General features: G+C 34.3%; 1 protein-coding gene across 1 annotated transcript in view; it reads left to right on the top strand.

The window, feature by feature from the left end:
* The window catches only part of PTPRQ (protein tyrosine phosphatase receptor type Q), a 124,436-nt gene that overhangs the window by 41,819 nt on the left and 69,023 nt on the right, over window positions 1-13,594 (top strand). The window contains exons 31-36 of the mRNA XM_063154975.1: window positions 2,291-2,572; window positions 3,312-3,494; window positions 4,163-4,264; window positions 6,533-6,653; window positions 10,396-10,556; window positions 12,117-12,262. Of these exons, the coding sequence (XP_063011045.1) occupies window positions 2,291-2,572; window positions 3,312-3,494; window positions 4,163-4,264; window positions 6,533-6,653; window positions 10,396-10,556; window positions 12,117-12,262 (995 nt within the window). The remainder of the gene's footprint in view (window positions 1-2,290; window positions 2,573-3,311; window positions 3,495-4,162; window positions 4,265-6,532; window positions 6,654-10,395; window positions 10,557-12,116; window positions 12,263-13,594) is intronic.

Below are 13,594 nucleotides of genomic sequence, written 5' to 3'. Positions count from 1 at the left end.
AAAACCAATGTTGAAATTATTAGTCTTCTATCAGGCAGTGACTTCATTCAGACAATTTTTAGGTAAGTGCTAAAAAAATAGTAATGAAAGCTGCGGCATGACCTGCAATCAACTAATTTCAAATGTGATAGACAAATGGAAGGAAAGCTGCAGAGCTGAGGCTCTCTCTCTCAAAACAATGTTCCTAGCACTCATCTAAATAATAATCTTTGTGATTCCATTTTATTGTCTTTTTCTTTTTATCATGTGTAAATTAGGTTGGTTTGAAGCATATGGGCATTTCAACAATTCAGAGACCATATTTCTATTTGTAGGCAAAGATGCTGATAAAGTGAAGATTTTTTAATGCTGAATATAATAAGCAGTTGTTTTTGTATAGGTTTTAATAATTTTAGGACTGCTCAATAATTTTAATGTCAGGTATAATACTACATTATAAAGATTTTTGAATCATCCTTTCTTACTTGCAAGGCAGTTTCAACCCATGAAGGCACTGGGGCAAGAGCTGGAGTTGTCATTGTCTTCTGCAAAGAAAACATGGGAATTTGATTTGCAGAGCAGAGCCATGAATGTTAGTCTTTTCTTGTTTGCATCAAGTCTGTATTTTCACTGGTTTCAGCAGTTATTTCCAGGTTTACTGAAGTAATCCAGAGGGTGGTTGCCCAATTTTCATTTATCTCTATCATTTTCAAATGTACTATAATACAAGAAAAATAATTGAGTGTCAATAAAGGAGAGAAAACAACTACAGGATTAAAAATCATGGGTATTTTGGTAGCTTAGGTGACTTGAATAACCACACAAAATATCAGATTAAATGCTGAAACTTAAAATAGTTGCAAATCTTTTAAAAAATATATTCTCCTATACTTTCAGTATTTTTACAGAGGAAAGGCATATCACAAGAGAAGAAAATTACTTATATCAGTATTTTTCTCTCTGAAAGCTTACAGTCCCTTGCCTGAGAGTGTTAAAGAAATTTTTCGTGGTAGAGTTTCTCTGTTCAGAGCCAACAGCCAACTGTTCAGTCACTCATAAAAGAGCCATGCAAAGCTTGAGGAAACTAGTGAGAAACCCACCGAGAATTCTTGCCTTTTTATAAGGCTATCCATAATTGTTTATCTTCTTCTTCTTGTTTAGCTTTCCTGAAGTAATTCAGGCTGAGATTCATGTGTCCTAATTTTAGCCCAGAAAGAGAAATTTGTTTGACTCTTGAAAGGAGAGATGCCTCCAAATAAAAGATTCACTACAACTGTCTTAGATAACTTGCATTAGGATGGAAGAAACTAGGCTGTTGCATTTAAATATTTTACCATGCCAGATAAATGGCAAAATACATTTAAATTAAAAATTAATCTTCTTCACATGGGAAATATTCATGTGGGCAGTCTTGTCATCCAGAGAGCAGTGATCTGTTACAGTTAACACTTTCATGTGCTCAGAAATCAGGAATGAAAATGGTTTGTGGGACCTTTTAGGCAAAAATATTCATAATGATTTCTGAAATATCTTCAAATGGATATTTGTACACAAACTGAATTCTATGATCCTGAGTAGGTAGTATATTTTCATATTGATTTTACAGATTATTTCAGGGGTAAAGTGGTGAAGCCTTCAGAGGAATCAAAGTTGACATTCAGAGCTGATTTTATTCATAAGTGTAGCCCACTCACTTCTTCAGCACTTCCATGCCTTATTAGCACACTGGAGTCACATGAGCTCATACATTGCCAATAGATTTAACCACACACCACCCTGGAGCTGGACTTGCTTTGTGCATGACCTTCACACCAGAGTGTGCAAGATTTACACAGGGTTCTCTAAATGGAATTTAGTTACTCTGCATGCAGGCCCTCTCTTGGTTCAATAGTTGATTAAGTACTAAGGGTGGTTATTTTCAAAAAAAGCAGAGGACATTAATCCAAGTTTAAAGAACTGAATATGAGGAAGACAATGAGAGGATTTGAAGGACCAGTCTGCATGAGACTAATAGAGAGAAGAAATTTTTTTCATAATAAGTGCAGTTTCAGATAGATAGAAGTGGATGAGAAAAGAAAGTCCAGAAAAGCTAAAGTGTCATAATGCAAAAAGATGCCTAATTTTGTGGGTAAAAAAGAAACATATCCAAATTAACTAAGGTAAAAAGTGGAAAGGCTTTGAGAACAAGATTGAGAAAATGAGTGTAGCCCTTTTGTTACAGTTAGGATCCAATGCCAGGATCCAATAGGTTTATGATCTCAGCTCTGTATTCTTTATTTGAAAAGGTTTTTTTCTGATTTCTGTGTTGCAGAACCAGATTCCCCACCTCGAAACTTAGAATTAATAAATGTAACTGCAACAGAAATAAATTTGAGATGGTTACCACCTGAGCAGCCTAATGGTCTCATAACTCACTACGAAGTTCTGTACAGCGATTCCAACAATTTTTTTATTAAAAATGCCTCATCTACAAGTGTATCACTAAGTGAAATGAAGCCATATACTCTCTACAACATCTCAGTAAGAGCATTCACCAGACTTGGCTATGGGAATCAGTCATCTTTTCTGCTTCTGGTCAGAACTTCTGAAACTGGTGAGTACTTTTTAAAGAATGAAAAATTTTGACAAGAAGTTGCTTCATGATAACCTTTGATGTCCAGGAGATAAGTTTCAATAATTTAAAAAGTATTTTCTTACTTTGCTAGGCAGTGACTTTGAATCCCATTTTTCTCTTTTCTATACAAAGCAAAAGAGCAAGGCCAGGTGCTTGGTAAGGGATGGGGAGCAAGAGCCCCAGGGTTCCTGGGCCAGATGAGCAGAGGTGTCACTAGCCAGGACTTGTCTCACCACCCTACTGCAAAGCACATGGAGCAGGCAAGGTGCGGCAGCCAGGGCCAGTCTGGAGTGCCAAACACCTCCTGCTAATGCAGCGGGTCTGAGATCAAGCAGGAAAGAAATTTCACAGGTTCAGTGACAATAACCAAGGCAGACAGAGCCCAGTGACAGTGGGGCAGGCCTGCAGTGGGGAGCCAAGCTGAGGCTAGGCTGCCGTGTCAGGCAGGGACTGGATCAGTGGGACCATGGCCAAGCGCAGCCATAACAGCAATGAATATGAATTAAGATGATTTCTATATTTTTTTAAAAGACTTTGTTGGTATTGTGTGTGTCTAAGTGTTTTTGATCTTCAAATTCAGCCTCTTTAAAAATGTATTTCATTAAAAAAATAGGATACAAATCTGAATATTTACAATGTGTTTAATTGAAACTGGTTTATAAGAATTCTTTCCAAATCAATGAAACTGACTGAAATCTTCTATTTTTTTTTCTTCTAGTTCCTGCTTCTGCACCAGAAAACATAACCTATAGGAACATCTCATCCATGGAAATTGAATTATCATTTTTTCCACCATCCATTCCCAATGGAATCATACAGACCTACACAATATATCTCATGAGGACTAATGGGACTGAGCAAAGAGTTATAAACACTACCCTTCTGACACTACGTATTGCAGGCCAGTATATAATGATCTGGAACTTAGGGCAACTGTCAGTTTTTCTGGGAAATGTGCAACAGACAGAGATATCTTAGTTAATTGGTTGGACCTGATCCTTCTTGCCCTTACAGAAAGTTTTTTGCTCCCTGTCCTGAAAAAATAATTTGTGTCCTGTCATAATGTGGTGAAATGGGCCTCAAATGGTGGAGTCTAACATAAACTTCATTGTATTTTAGATGATTAAAGTACAAGGAACTTCAATATCATTGTAACAAAGGAAACCCTTAAGTCACCTGCATATCTTTCTGATCATATTCTGGATAAAAAAATTCCTTTTCCATTCACCTTTGAATCTTTTCCTAAGTTCTGTCATTATTTCTGAGATGTGGCACAGCAATTAATGCTGGGAGCTCAGTACCCTCACGGCTACATTTTCAGACTACAGCCAAGGACAAACTGCAAAGCATTCTAGGAATATGAAGTATAAACTGGTAATTAGGGCTTTGACCCTTCTTTTGCCAAGCTTTTGGTGTTCCAAGCTTTCCCAATGCTTATTTCAGTCTCTAATGACACAGATCAGTGTGATAGGCTTATTCACCACTTCAAAAATACTTGCAATCCATTTAAAAACTAATTTGTTCCATTGAATAATTGTTTTATTGAATTATTCTTTTTTGTTTGTTTAGATTTAAATAAGTATACAGAATATACTGTAGAAGTGTCTGCTAGTACCACAATGGGAGAGGGCGTTCGTAGTTCACCTCTGCATGTACTAACTGATGAAGATGGTAAGTCAGAACAGAAGTTTCAGTGCATAATTTTCTACCTGTATTCTTAATTTAGTCTTAAACTTCATGTCAGGTATTTTTAAGTCTTATGCATTTTTGTTGTAAGTCATATCTCTCCATTTCTATCTGTGCCTACGTATCTACACACAAACATATTTATCTACCTATCCATCTATCTACCAATATATTTATCAGGACAAGCTGTATGAAATGCTGCAATTGCTGTGCCTGACTTTTGATCTTAACAATATCTTATGAATCTGAAGTATCTTAATTTACTCATACTATTTTAATCTAATACATGACATGGTAGAATTATTGTACTCGGTTTTTCAGTCATGTGAGACCTGGGGAAAGGGAAAAACACAAAAAGGCAGTTTAGATGGTCCAGGGACATTTCTGTGGGGTTTCTTGTATTATTCTAAGCAGATGCACATACAGGTACACATAGATAGATATGAAATTATTAATAATAAGAAAATGCCCAAAGTCCATCATCTGTAGCACTGGACTTCCAAATTGAGCTGGGGTGTGTGCAGGCTGAGGGTAGAACACAGTTGTTGCAAACCCTGCTAATTTTTACAGTGGGTCACAAACCAGCAGAGGAACCTTAAAATTATGCTTGTACTTTCAGAACACAATGTTGTAGTGCAAAGTTATCATTGGTCACCTTTCATGTTTCGGCAGGGGAATCCTGAAAAAAAATTCATGGCAAAAATCCTAACTTAGGTGCTGTGAGTGACATTTTGGAAAAGGCTGTGTCTGTTCCTCTCCTTTGCTTCAGTTGGAAATCTCTGGGAACATATCTAAAGGGGCATTGACGCAAGCAACTCATCAGCCACGCTGTCAGTAAAAAAACTTTGCTCAAGAGTTATTTTTCTGGAGCAGGCTGAAAAGAGCTAGATTGGATAAATCAATTCTTTTAGCAGAGATAATTTTTATTTAGACCAATGTAGTTTCTATTCTTTAGAAAAAAAAAAATAATTCCATGAATAAGAATTGTTTAATTAACTAGACATGTCAAAAAGATGACACTTGCCATATGACAGATCTTTTATTGTGTAGTCACTGAGGATAATATAACAAGTAAAACACAAAATACAGCTGTCAACATTTTTCACCAGTAAATACACTCACGGAATGCAGTAAACCTTTGTCCATGAAAAAATATAAAATAGTTTTTCTATAATATAAGGAGTTATAAAACCTTTATGCCAACTTTCAAGATAGTGAAAGGAACAAGAAGTGAAAAACAACAATATTTATAATACACCACATGTTCCGTATTCACAGGAACACAGTGTTCCAAGGTTCAGACCAAATGTTTCATAGATTTGCTAATAGTTATGCTCATATTTTCAATTTTCATGCATGACTACAGCTATGCCCTGAATTTTTAGCGCATGATGCTCTTTGGTTTAATTTGAGAAAAACAAATGTAATTCTAATATTACTTCATGGTGATGCATATGTCCATGAATCAAGATGCAGATAAAGATTCATTTCTCAATAACATGCTGATAATAAAGCAGCATAATTTATGCATGCTTTAGTTATTTGTCCTCAGTAAAATTAATAAGAACATTAGAACAAAGACAAACGTGGTCTAACATTTTAATTTATTTACAATGTTTCCCTGCAGAGCTGGGGTATGGTGTCATCTAGGGATCATCTTAAAATTAATTTTAAGGATCTCAGTCAATGCCTATCTTTTCATTTGCCCTTGCGACACGTTAAATCTATGAATGTGGTCCTTGTTTGATGGAGTGAATAGATTTTACTGCTGTCTGCTATCCCGCAATTTTATCATCTCTCAATGCCATGCTTATCCACTTTTCCACCTTTTGGCACTTCGTATAATTCTTTACAGCACATTCTTTTCCTCAGGGGAACTATTATGCTGTATTTTCATGTGTTCATATCTATAAAGCTCTTGCTTTTATTAGAAGGGGAAAAAAATTACAGCAATGTACTTGGGCAGTAGGTGAATCACTGTGACCTAGCCATTGCTCTGTTTTCTCATGAAGTACTTTTTCCATTGAATCACAGAAACAGATGTTCTAACAACACCATGCAAAATCTTCTTTTATCATCTGTCAGAAAAAGGAAAAGAAGCTGTGCCTTAACATTAGCGGATGGATACTGTACCAGTGTGGTACAAGGCTAACTTTCTATCACAAATAATTCAAAGCCTAATTAAGGATGCTGTGTATCCCACTGATCCTAGCTGTTTAACAAGGTGTTGTGTCCTGTTCTCTCATTTTACAGCTCCAAGTTCTCCTCCACAAGCCCTCTCTGTAAAACAGTTGTTGGGTGTCACTGTGAAGTTGTCATGGAAACCTCCACTGGAGCCAAATGGAATTATCCTCTATTACACAGTTTGTGTCTGGTAAGATTTTTCTGGAAGTACTTCTGAGGAGAAATGTTAATCTGTAACCTATCAGGAATGTTAGGTTTTTGTTACACAATATGTTGAATACATGTTTTGGGAGAACAAATATCCATCCAGCACTTAAAATACTGGACTTCTTTATATGAAAATTCAGACTAGCAAAAAAATGGGGGGAAAATTTCAGCATTTCATAAGCATTTCCAACATCTTTTTCCAAAGGTTATGCTATAGTAAGTGAACTCAGAATTAAACTAGAGCATGGTGCCTATTTCCATTATATTCTGATTAGGCCTGCTGCAAGGCAGGGTGCAAACCCATGCTGAATTGTCAAGGAGATTTGAAATAGGCTTAAAATAGAGAAATATTGCCTCCTGTTATAGATAGTGTGTAAAAGCCATGTTTAGACTTTTTGTATGTGCTATCCATTATGTCTACTGTTGTATTTTGTATTTATTGCATTCATAGCAAACACATATTTTTAACAGATACTTTTCATTTATTGTGTTCTAGTTTTTTCTATCTAACCATTTCTATTATATATTTTTTTAGTCCTGTCATATTTTTTCACCTTTACACAGGAATTCTGCTACTTTAAAACTTGCAGCTTCTGTCCTATTCCTTGCAAAACATAGTTTGGTCTAGCAATGTGACATCTCTTCAAAAATCTGTAACTTCTACTGAAAGTGAAAAGGTTTTTTATTGATCACTTTTAATATATTGCATTTATGTTTTACCATTTTATTGCCATTGCTAAGGTGCAGGGAGCAAATACTAAAGTGCATAAGACATGAACTAGATGTGCAAATCCTCAGTTTTTATGGGCATACTGCTCTTGAGCTTACATTATTTTATTGTTATTTGGGGTGGGGTTTGGCCTCAGTTACTACTATTTTTTTAAATGATAATTTCTAGTTAAGTTGATGATAAAGTGAAGAGAAGAAAGCTCTTCTTTCCAGAAAAGTTGAATTTGTCTTCTCTTATTAGTTCTACTCTACTGGGAACGTCTGTTGCTCTTTAAAATAATGACTGTCGTCAAGCTAGGGAAAAGTTACTTTATGATAAGGGCTATGGTTTTGATGCACACTGTGTTCAAAGACTTGAGGTTATGCAACTTTGCATCCTTATGTTCCCTTATAACTTACTGCTTTTTTTACTGTAAGAAAAGGTTTAGACAGAATTATTTTTAAAAAAGAAACAACTCTTAAAATATCCATATTTCTAAATATTGCAATTAAGCAACCACATAACTTCTTGCTGTAAGCCTTGCCCCTATTCTTCTTGCTCTGTCTTGTCTTTCCTTACTGTGCCATACCTAAATTTAGCTTTAAGTATCATGTTAAGGCAAGGACATTGGAGAAAAACTCCCTTTGCCTTCAAAGGGGTCACAACTTCACTCCTTCCTTGGCAGGGAGCGAGGGGTGTGGAGGAAGGAGAGTAATGTTAAGTATTTAAAAGAGTTGTCTATACAGTTTCATCAAATGCCTTGCAGGGGGAGATTTAACAAGGCAAATTGTCATGCCATATAGTTGCTGCTCTTGGGAGGTATTCAATATATTTTGGAGGAGACTGTTAATCCCAGTGCTTCTCAATGAAGCAGAAAGGAGGAGGTTACTACAGTTGTTAAATAAATGTTCCTTCACTTCATTAAATATTTTGCAACAGTTATAGAGAATTTGGTAAGCTTTCTTTAGCTGATTTGGAACAAGAATACACAATTCAATAGAATAGAAAGGGTGATGTTTGCAATGTTTTCAGTTATATTTCATGGAATTTGTCAGAGGACAAGGTGGTTTTGGGTGCTAGTAGATAGTAAAGCAAATTTCTTCTTTCCTTGAACACAAAAACTAATACTCCTTTAATGTAATTTTTGAGTATTAAAGGTGCAATTAACAAATTTGCTGAACTTGTATGTAGCTATTGTTTTTTGACATTATCCTTTGCTGCAAATTTTTGTGAGATACTTATTGACTAGGTCTATTTGGAGGTATAGATTTTTAAGACAGTATGGTACCTATCTTTGTCAAGTGGAATTATGCAATTTCTTAGAATCGGTGTTGTCTCCATTTAAAGAACAAAAAAAAGCGTTTTAAAGCCTTATATTATTTTTTTCAGTGAAATTTCTTGGCATAACTTATTCTGCTAGGTACTTCCTCACTGTCTGTGAAGGCTGCACTCACTTTGATCAATGTTTTCTTATTTTTATTGCAATCTTTGTAGTTTCTAAACAGAGTAAACTTCCCCTGAAATACTTCAAGTTTTTTCTCTTCTTTCCGTGCCTGGTTGTGGAAATGTTTTTTGGCAACTCATATGTAAGAATGCAGTACTCAGAGTAGAAATGTTCACAACACTAAGCTGTGGATTTTCTTCTCACTTAAATTATAACCAGATACATATTTCCATACTAAGAATACATTGGGCAAAGATCCAGGAAAAAATGTCTTTCTTTGTATAGAGTTTGATAACTGCAGCTGCAATCTCTTGTAAATTTTAGTGACTATTAAAAATGTCAGAAGTTTGGGGAAAATGTAAATGTTAACTTTCTCTGTTACCAAGAGTGTTTCCCATGTCAAGTGACATTCCACTCAAAATCTGAGGGTTAGGAAGGATTTTTTCTTTCATTCTCATACATTTTCTCATTCCAGTGGTTTTTTAATGTAACCTTATTTCAGATATATTAGATGGTGATCTTTGCTAATGGGACAGTCATTCAGTTATCAAAGGATGAACGTCTAGTAATTTTGAATCACTTTTTTCTTTTTTTTAGTATTAGAACACATTGTCATTTGTGAAGAGTTTAACGGTGATTTCTGGAGCAAGATACTTGCTTTTAATTATCAAATTATCATCTCTGTATGAAATCCTATTAGAGACACAGGACACCAACTCATACTATACCTACACCTACTCAAAGAAATCTTTGAAGGAATGGAATGTTAGGTTTTTATTTTGCTCCTATTTCTTTCTTAAAAGATTATGTTAACTTTACAAGGAATATAACACTTTTTGAATTCAAGTTAGCTCTTTCTGTACCTTATTTTACTTTCTGATAATCATTTCATACCTATGCTAATACCAGTGTTTTATTAATGTTACATCTTGCAGTCTTTCTAGGCGGGTTTTGACCTGACTGGAGTTCCATTCTGATCCTCTGCTACATTCCACCAGAATTAACTCAGCACCAGCTAATTCCTGTTCCATATCATCTTCTATTATTCCATTTATAACTTCAGCCTTCTGACCAATTTCACAGAGTCACAGTAGGGCATGCTCCCTGCTATAATCTTTTTATATTTCGCTATTCCTGTCCAGGGAGACAGTTTAGTTATGCCCTACTGTGTCCTTCCCAAGGGTACCACATAACCATTTGAAAGCAGTTAATAGATAGAAATAATTCTCCTTAATATTTCATATAACCATTGTCTTTGTTGATGTAATTAGCAAGCATATTTCTGTGGGGTTTTGGGGTGTTATTTTTTTTTTTAAGAAACAACATGAAGAGCCCTACTGTGTGCCATGGTACAAAAGTTAGCTTTTAACCATAAAAGACAAAAATTTATCCTAGCCTCTTTTAAAAACCTAAATTACTTGTATTTAACACCATATTGCATTTTTCATTTTTGTTACAAATGCTGTAATTATATATATAGAGAGAAATGGTGTGTATATAGAGAGAGAAATGGTGTGTATATATAGAGAGAAATGGTGCATATATATAATTAATAAAATAATTTTTCTTTAGGAATAAAATGTCAAAGAGGAGTGTAAATGTAACAGAAACATCACTGGAATTCACAGACCTAGAATATAACTGTGAGTATAGTGCTTACCTAACAGCAAGTACAAGATTTGGAGATGGCAACATAAAAAGTGATACTATAACATTCAGAACTTCTGAAGGAGGTAAGCTTATATACAGTATGAACCTTTATTTTCATTCAGCCTTAAAATTTTGTCAGCCTTTTTAAAGTTAATAAATCCACTGAAGTAGAAGTGACATTTGACTTGTAAAAGACAGACATTCTACCTGTCTCTGTGCCTCTATCTTTGTGTATACATGTATCTATGGCTCTATAAAATTATGATAGGTATCGCTACTAATTTACGGAGAAAAAAATATTTCTCTTTAGGACAGACAAGATCCAAATAATTTCTTTCTAAACTTTGAAATAATTAATATTATTTTTGTAATATATTTTAAGAGATCCTTGCTTTAAGCAGCTGTGACACAATTTCTGATAGGGAAAATACTTCTTAGAATATCACTCTTAAGTCTGAAATATTTTTAATTTGAAAATGAGCACTGTCAGTGTATATTTCATTTTAATTATTTTATACTTCCAACATGGAAAGTGACTTTTATATGATCATATGATATACTGGAAGTCATTTGGAAGTCATTCAGTTAAAGTTTTGTTTCTGGTTTTCCATCAATAATATTGCTATAATCTGTTGCAAAACAGATAGTATGCAGGCATACTTCAGAATCATCCTGCACAGATATCAATAATTCCCCAATGCACAACCACTGGCAGGATAGCATCTATCTGAACCATCCCTCCAAAATCTGTCTACATCATCAGCTTGTAGATATTCACAGTTGCTGTTGAAACTGGTATGGGAATATAATTTTACTTTATAGGGACAGACTTTAAGGAACTAGTGCTGGAGTTCCCCCTCCAATTAATATTTTAATATTTTACACAAACTAGAGCAGCACAAAGCAAGAGAGATACATAACTCATAGTGTTCAGTACTCTACTGCAAGTTCTGTAGAGCACTTTCTTGGATGGTGAGAAATATGGATTTAAATTCTCCTAAGCTGACTTAAGGAATTGAATTTAACTCTCCTACATCACTGTGTTACTGAGAAAAACCATATGCTGCTATTCTTTATAAATAGGAGGAGGGACTAATGGAAGAAGGCTTACAGAGGTCTTTCTGCACATTTAATAAGATGAGAAAAGAGGAAAAAAGATAAATTATCATACTGTTCAAGCTTAAGTAACTGGTTTACCTACATGAGTTGGGAGCCTAAATTCTGTTTATAATCAGAGAGAAAGAGGCTTTAAATTTAGGTTTTGTGAAAAAAATCACTTTTTTTCCCCCTACTAACTATATTTGGAGTATAGACACGTAACTCAGTCAACTTCCATGTCTACAAATTAGATTTTCTATGAGCACAAAGCAGTAAGTACAGGAAAAATTCTATAAGAAAAATCTTATCTTTTTAAAAATGCAGCTAAATACAAATATGATGGAAAAAGTGTTTTAAAAATTCATTTCACATATACAGTTTTAGTTCATTATTTTGTGAAACAGTTTCTACACCATAATCAGAAATACATTTTATTTGCCATAGGATGTTGTAAAATCTACTATAGTGGATGAACCTCCGGTATTAAGTGTAAAAAACCTTGAGGTACAAAAGCTTAAGTTATGCTAAAATTAACATTTTTGCAGCACCAAGTGATCCACCAAAAGATGTTACATACAGAAACCTTTCTTCCACATCAATAATGCTATTCTGGTCTCCTCCTCAAAAGCCTAATGGAAATATACTGTACTACTCAGTTTATTTCAAAAACAACTCAGGAATATTCATACAGGTAAGCGTGTTTTTATATTATTTTGTAGAAGTAAATTAAATGTTCTAATAATTACTTAAAGATGAAATCAGTTTTATAGTTATCAATAAATTGCTTTTTCATATTTCCTTCATTTTAAACTTACAAAGACAGAAGTACATCTTGTAATCATATGTTTTACATTGTGCATCTCACTGAGCATTCATATCATATAAGCATTAATGCCAATAGGTTTTGTGTAATATTCCATTATGCAAAGTTTATATGTACATATATATATATGTACACATACACCTAATATACATACACACTTTGCATATGTACTGGATAGACTCAAGACCCACTACCTGCATGGCACACCCCCAAGAGTGTTCTTTAAGTCTAATCTATCAATTTCAGTAAATTTCTGTTTCTGGTTTTACTTTTGAATACATAATGGTATAGTATTGAAAATATGGAGGTAATGTGAAAGTAAGGAATGTTTTTTTTTCATATTTTTCTTACTCTCAAAAGGAAATTACTGTTTAGTATATTGAAGCAAAGATTGTTATTCTGAAGTTAAAGCTTAAAAGACAAAATCCTGTAAATAATATTTTGGAGATATATTTTAATTTAGTTTCTTTTTTTCCTGATGCTGCTTTCATCCTTAATTATGCACTCCACTTATTAATTGTATATAGTCTTTTTATTCTACTTTCTGTGAATATCTTATAGTACAGAAATATAATAAGAGAAATAAGCTTCCTTTACAGTTTTTGGGTCACAAGTTTTACACATATGGAAGAAAAACAAGAAATACAAATTCATTTAGAAAATTATGTATGGAAAACAACCTTGACTGCATAAATTTATGATCAAGATATGTTTAGGGTGAGGTATGCACGTTTTTGAGGATAACTAGAAAAAATTTTCACAAATGTTAGACATAGCTGTGAGTGAATAATTGCTGACATACTTCAGTGTATACATGTCTCTGACTTGTGTGCAAGTATGTAGTTGCTGGGCTCTGCAGTTTCAGGTGCAAGCAGGACTGTGACATGAATTCACATTCTGATGAGATTAAAATCAGGGCTACAGTTCAGATCAAAGACTCTGTTTGCACACACTGCTATGGCAACAGCTTTTTTCTTAAATCTCTTTTAGAGATTTAAGATGTAAAGTGGACAAATTTAAGATTTAAGTGGAAAAACTTTACATCAGTGCATCACCTGAATCAGCTCATCCTATGAAGGACACTTCAGGCAATTTTAGAGTAGGACTATGGACTTGGACTATTCCTGCCTTTAGGAAGGTGTAACTCTGAGATGAATGAGTAAGGCAAAGCTGACACACTGAGAGAGAGAGAGAGAGAGA

Source organism: Melospiza melodia, chromosome 4 (genome assembly GCF_035770615.1).
Source record: "Melospiza melodia melodia isolate bMelMel2 chromosome 4, bMelMel2.pri, whole genome shotgun sequence".
Taxonomy (NCBI): Eukaryota; Metazoa; Chordata; class Aves; order Passeriformes; family Passerellidae; genus Melospiza; species Melospiza melodia.
This window is presented reverse-complemented; position numbering and strand designations above follow the sequence as displayed.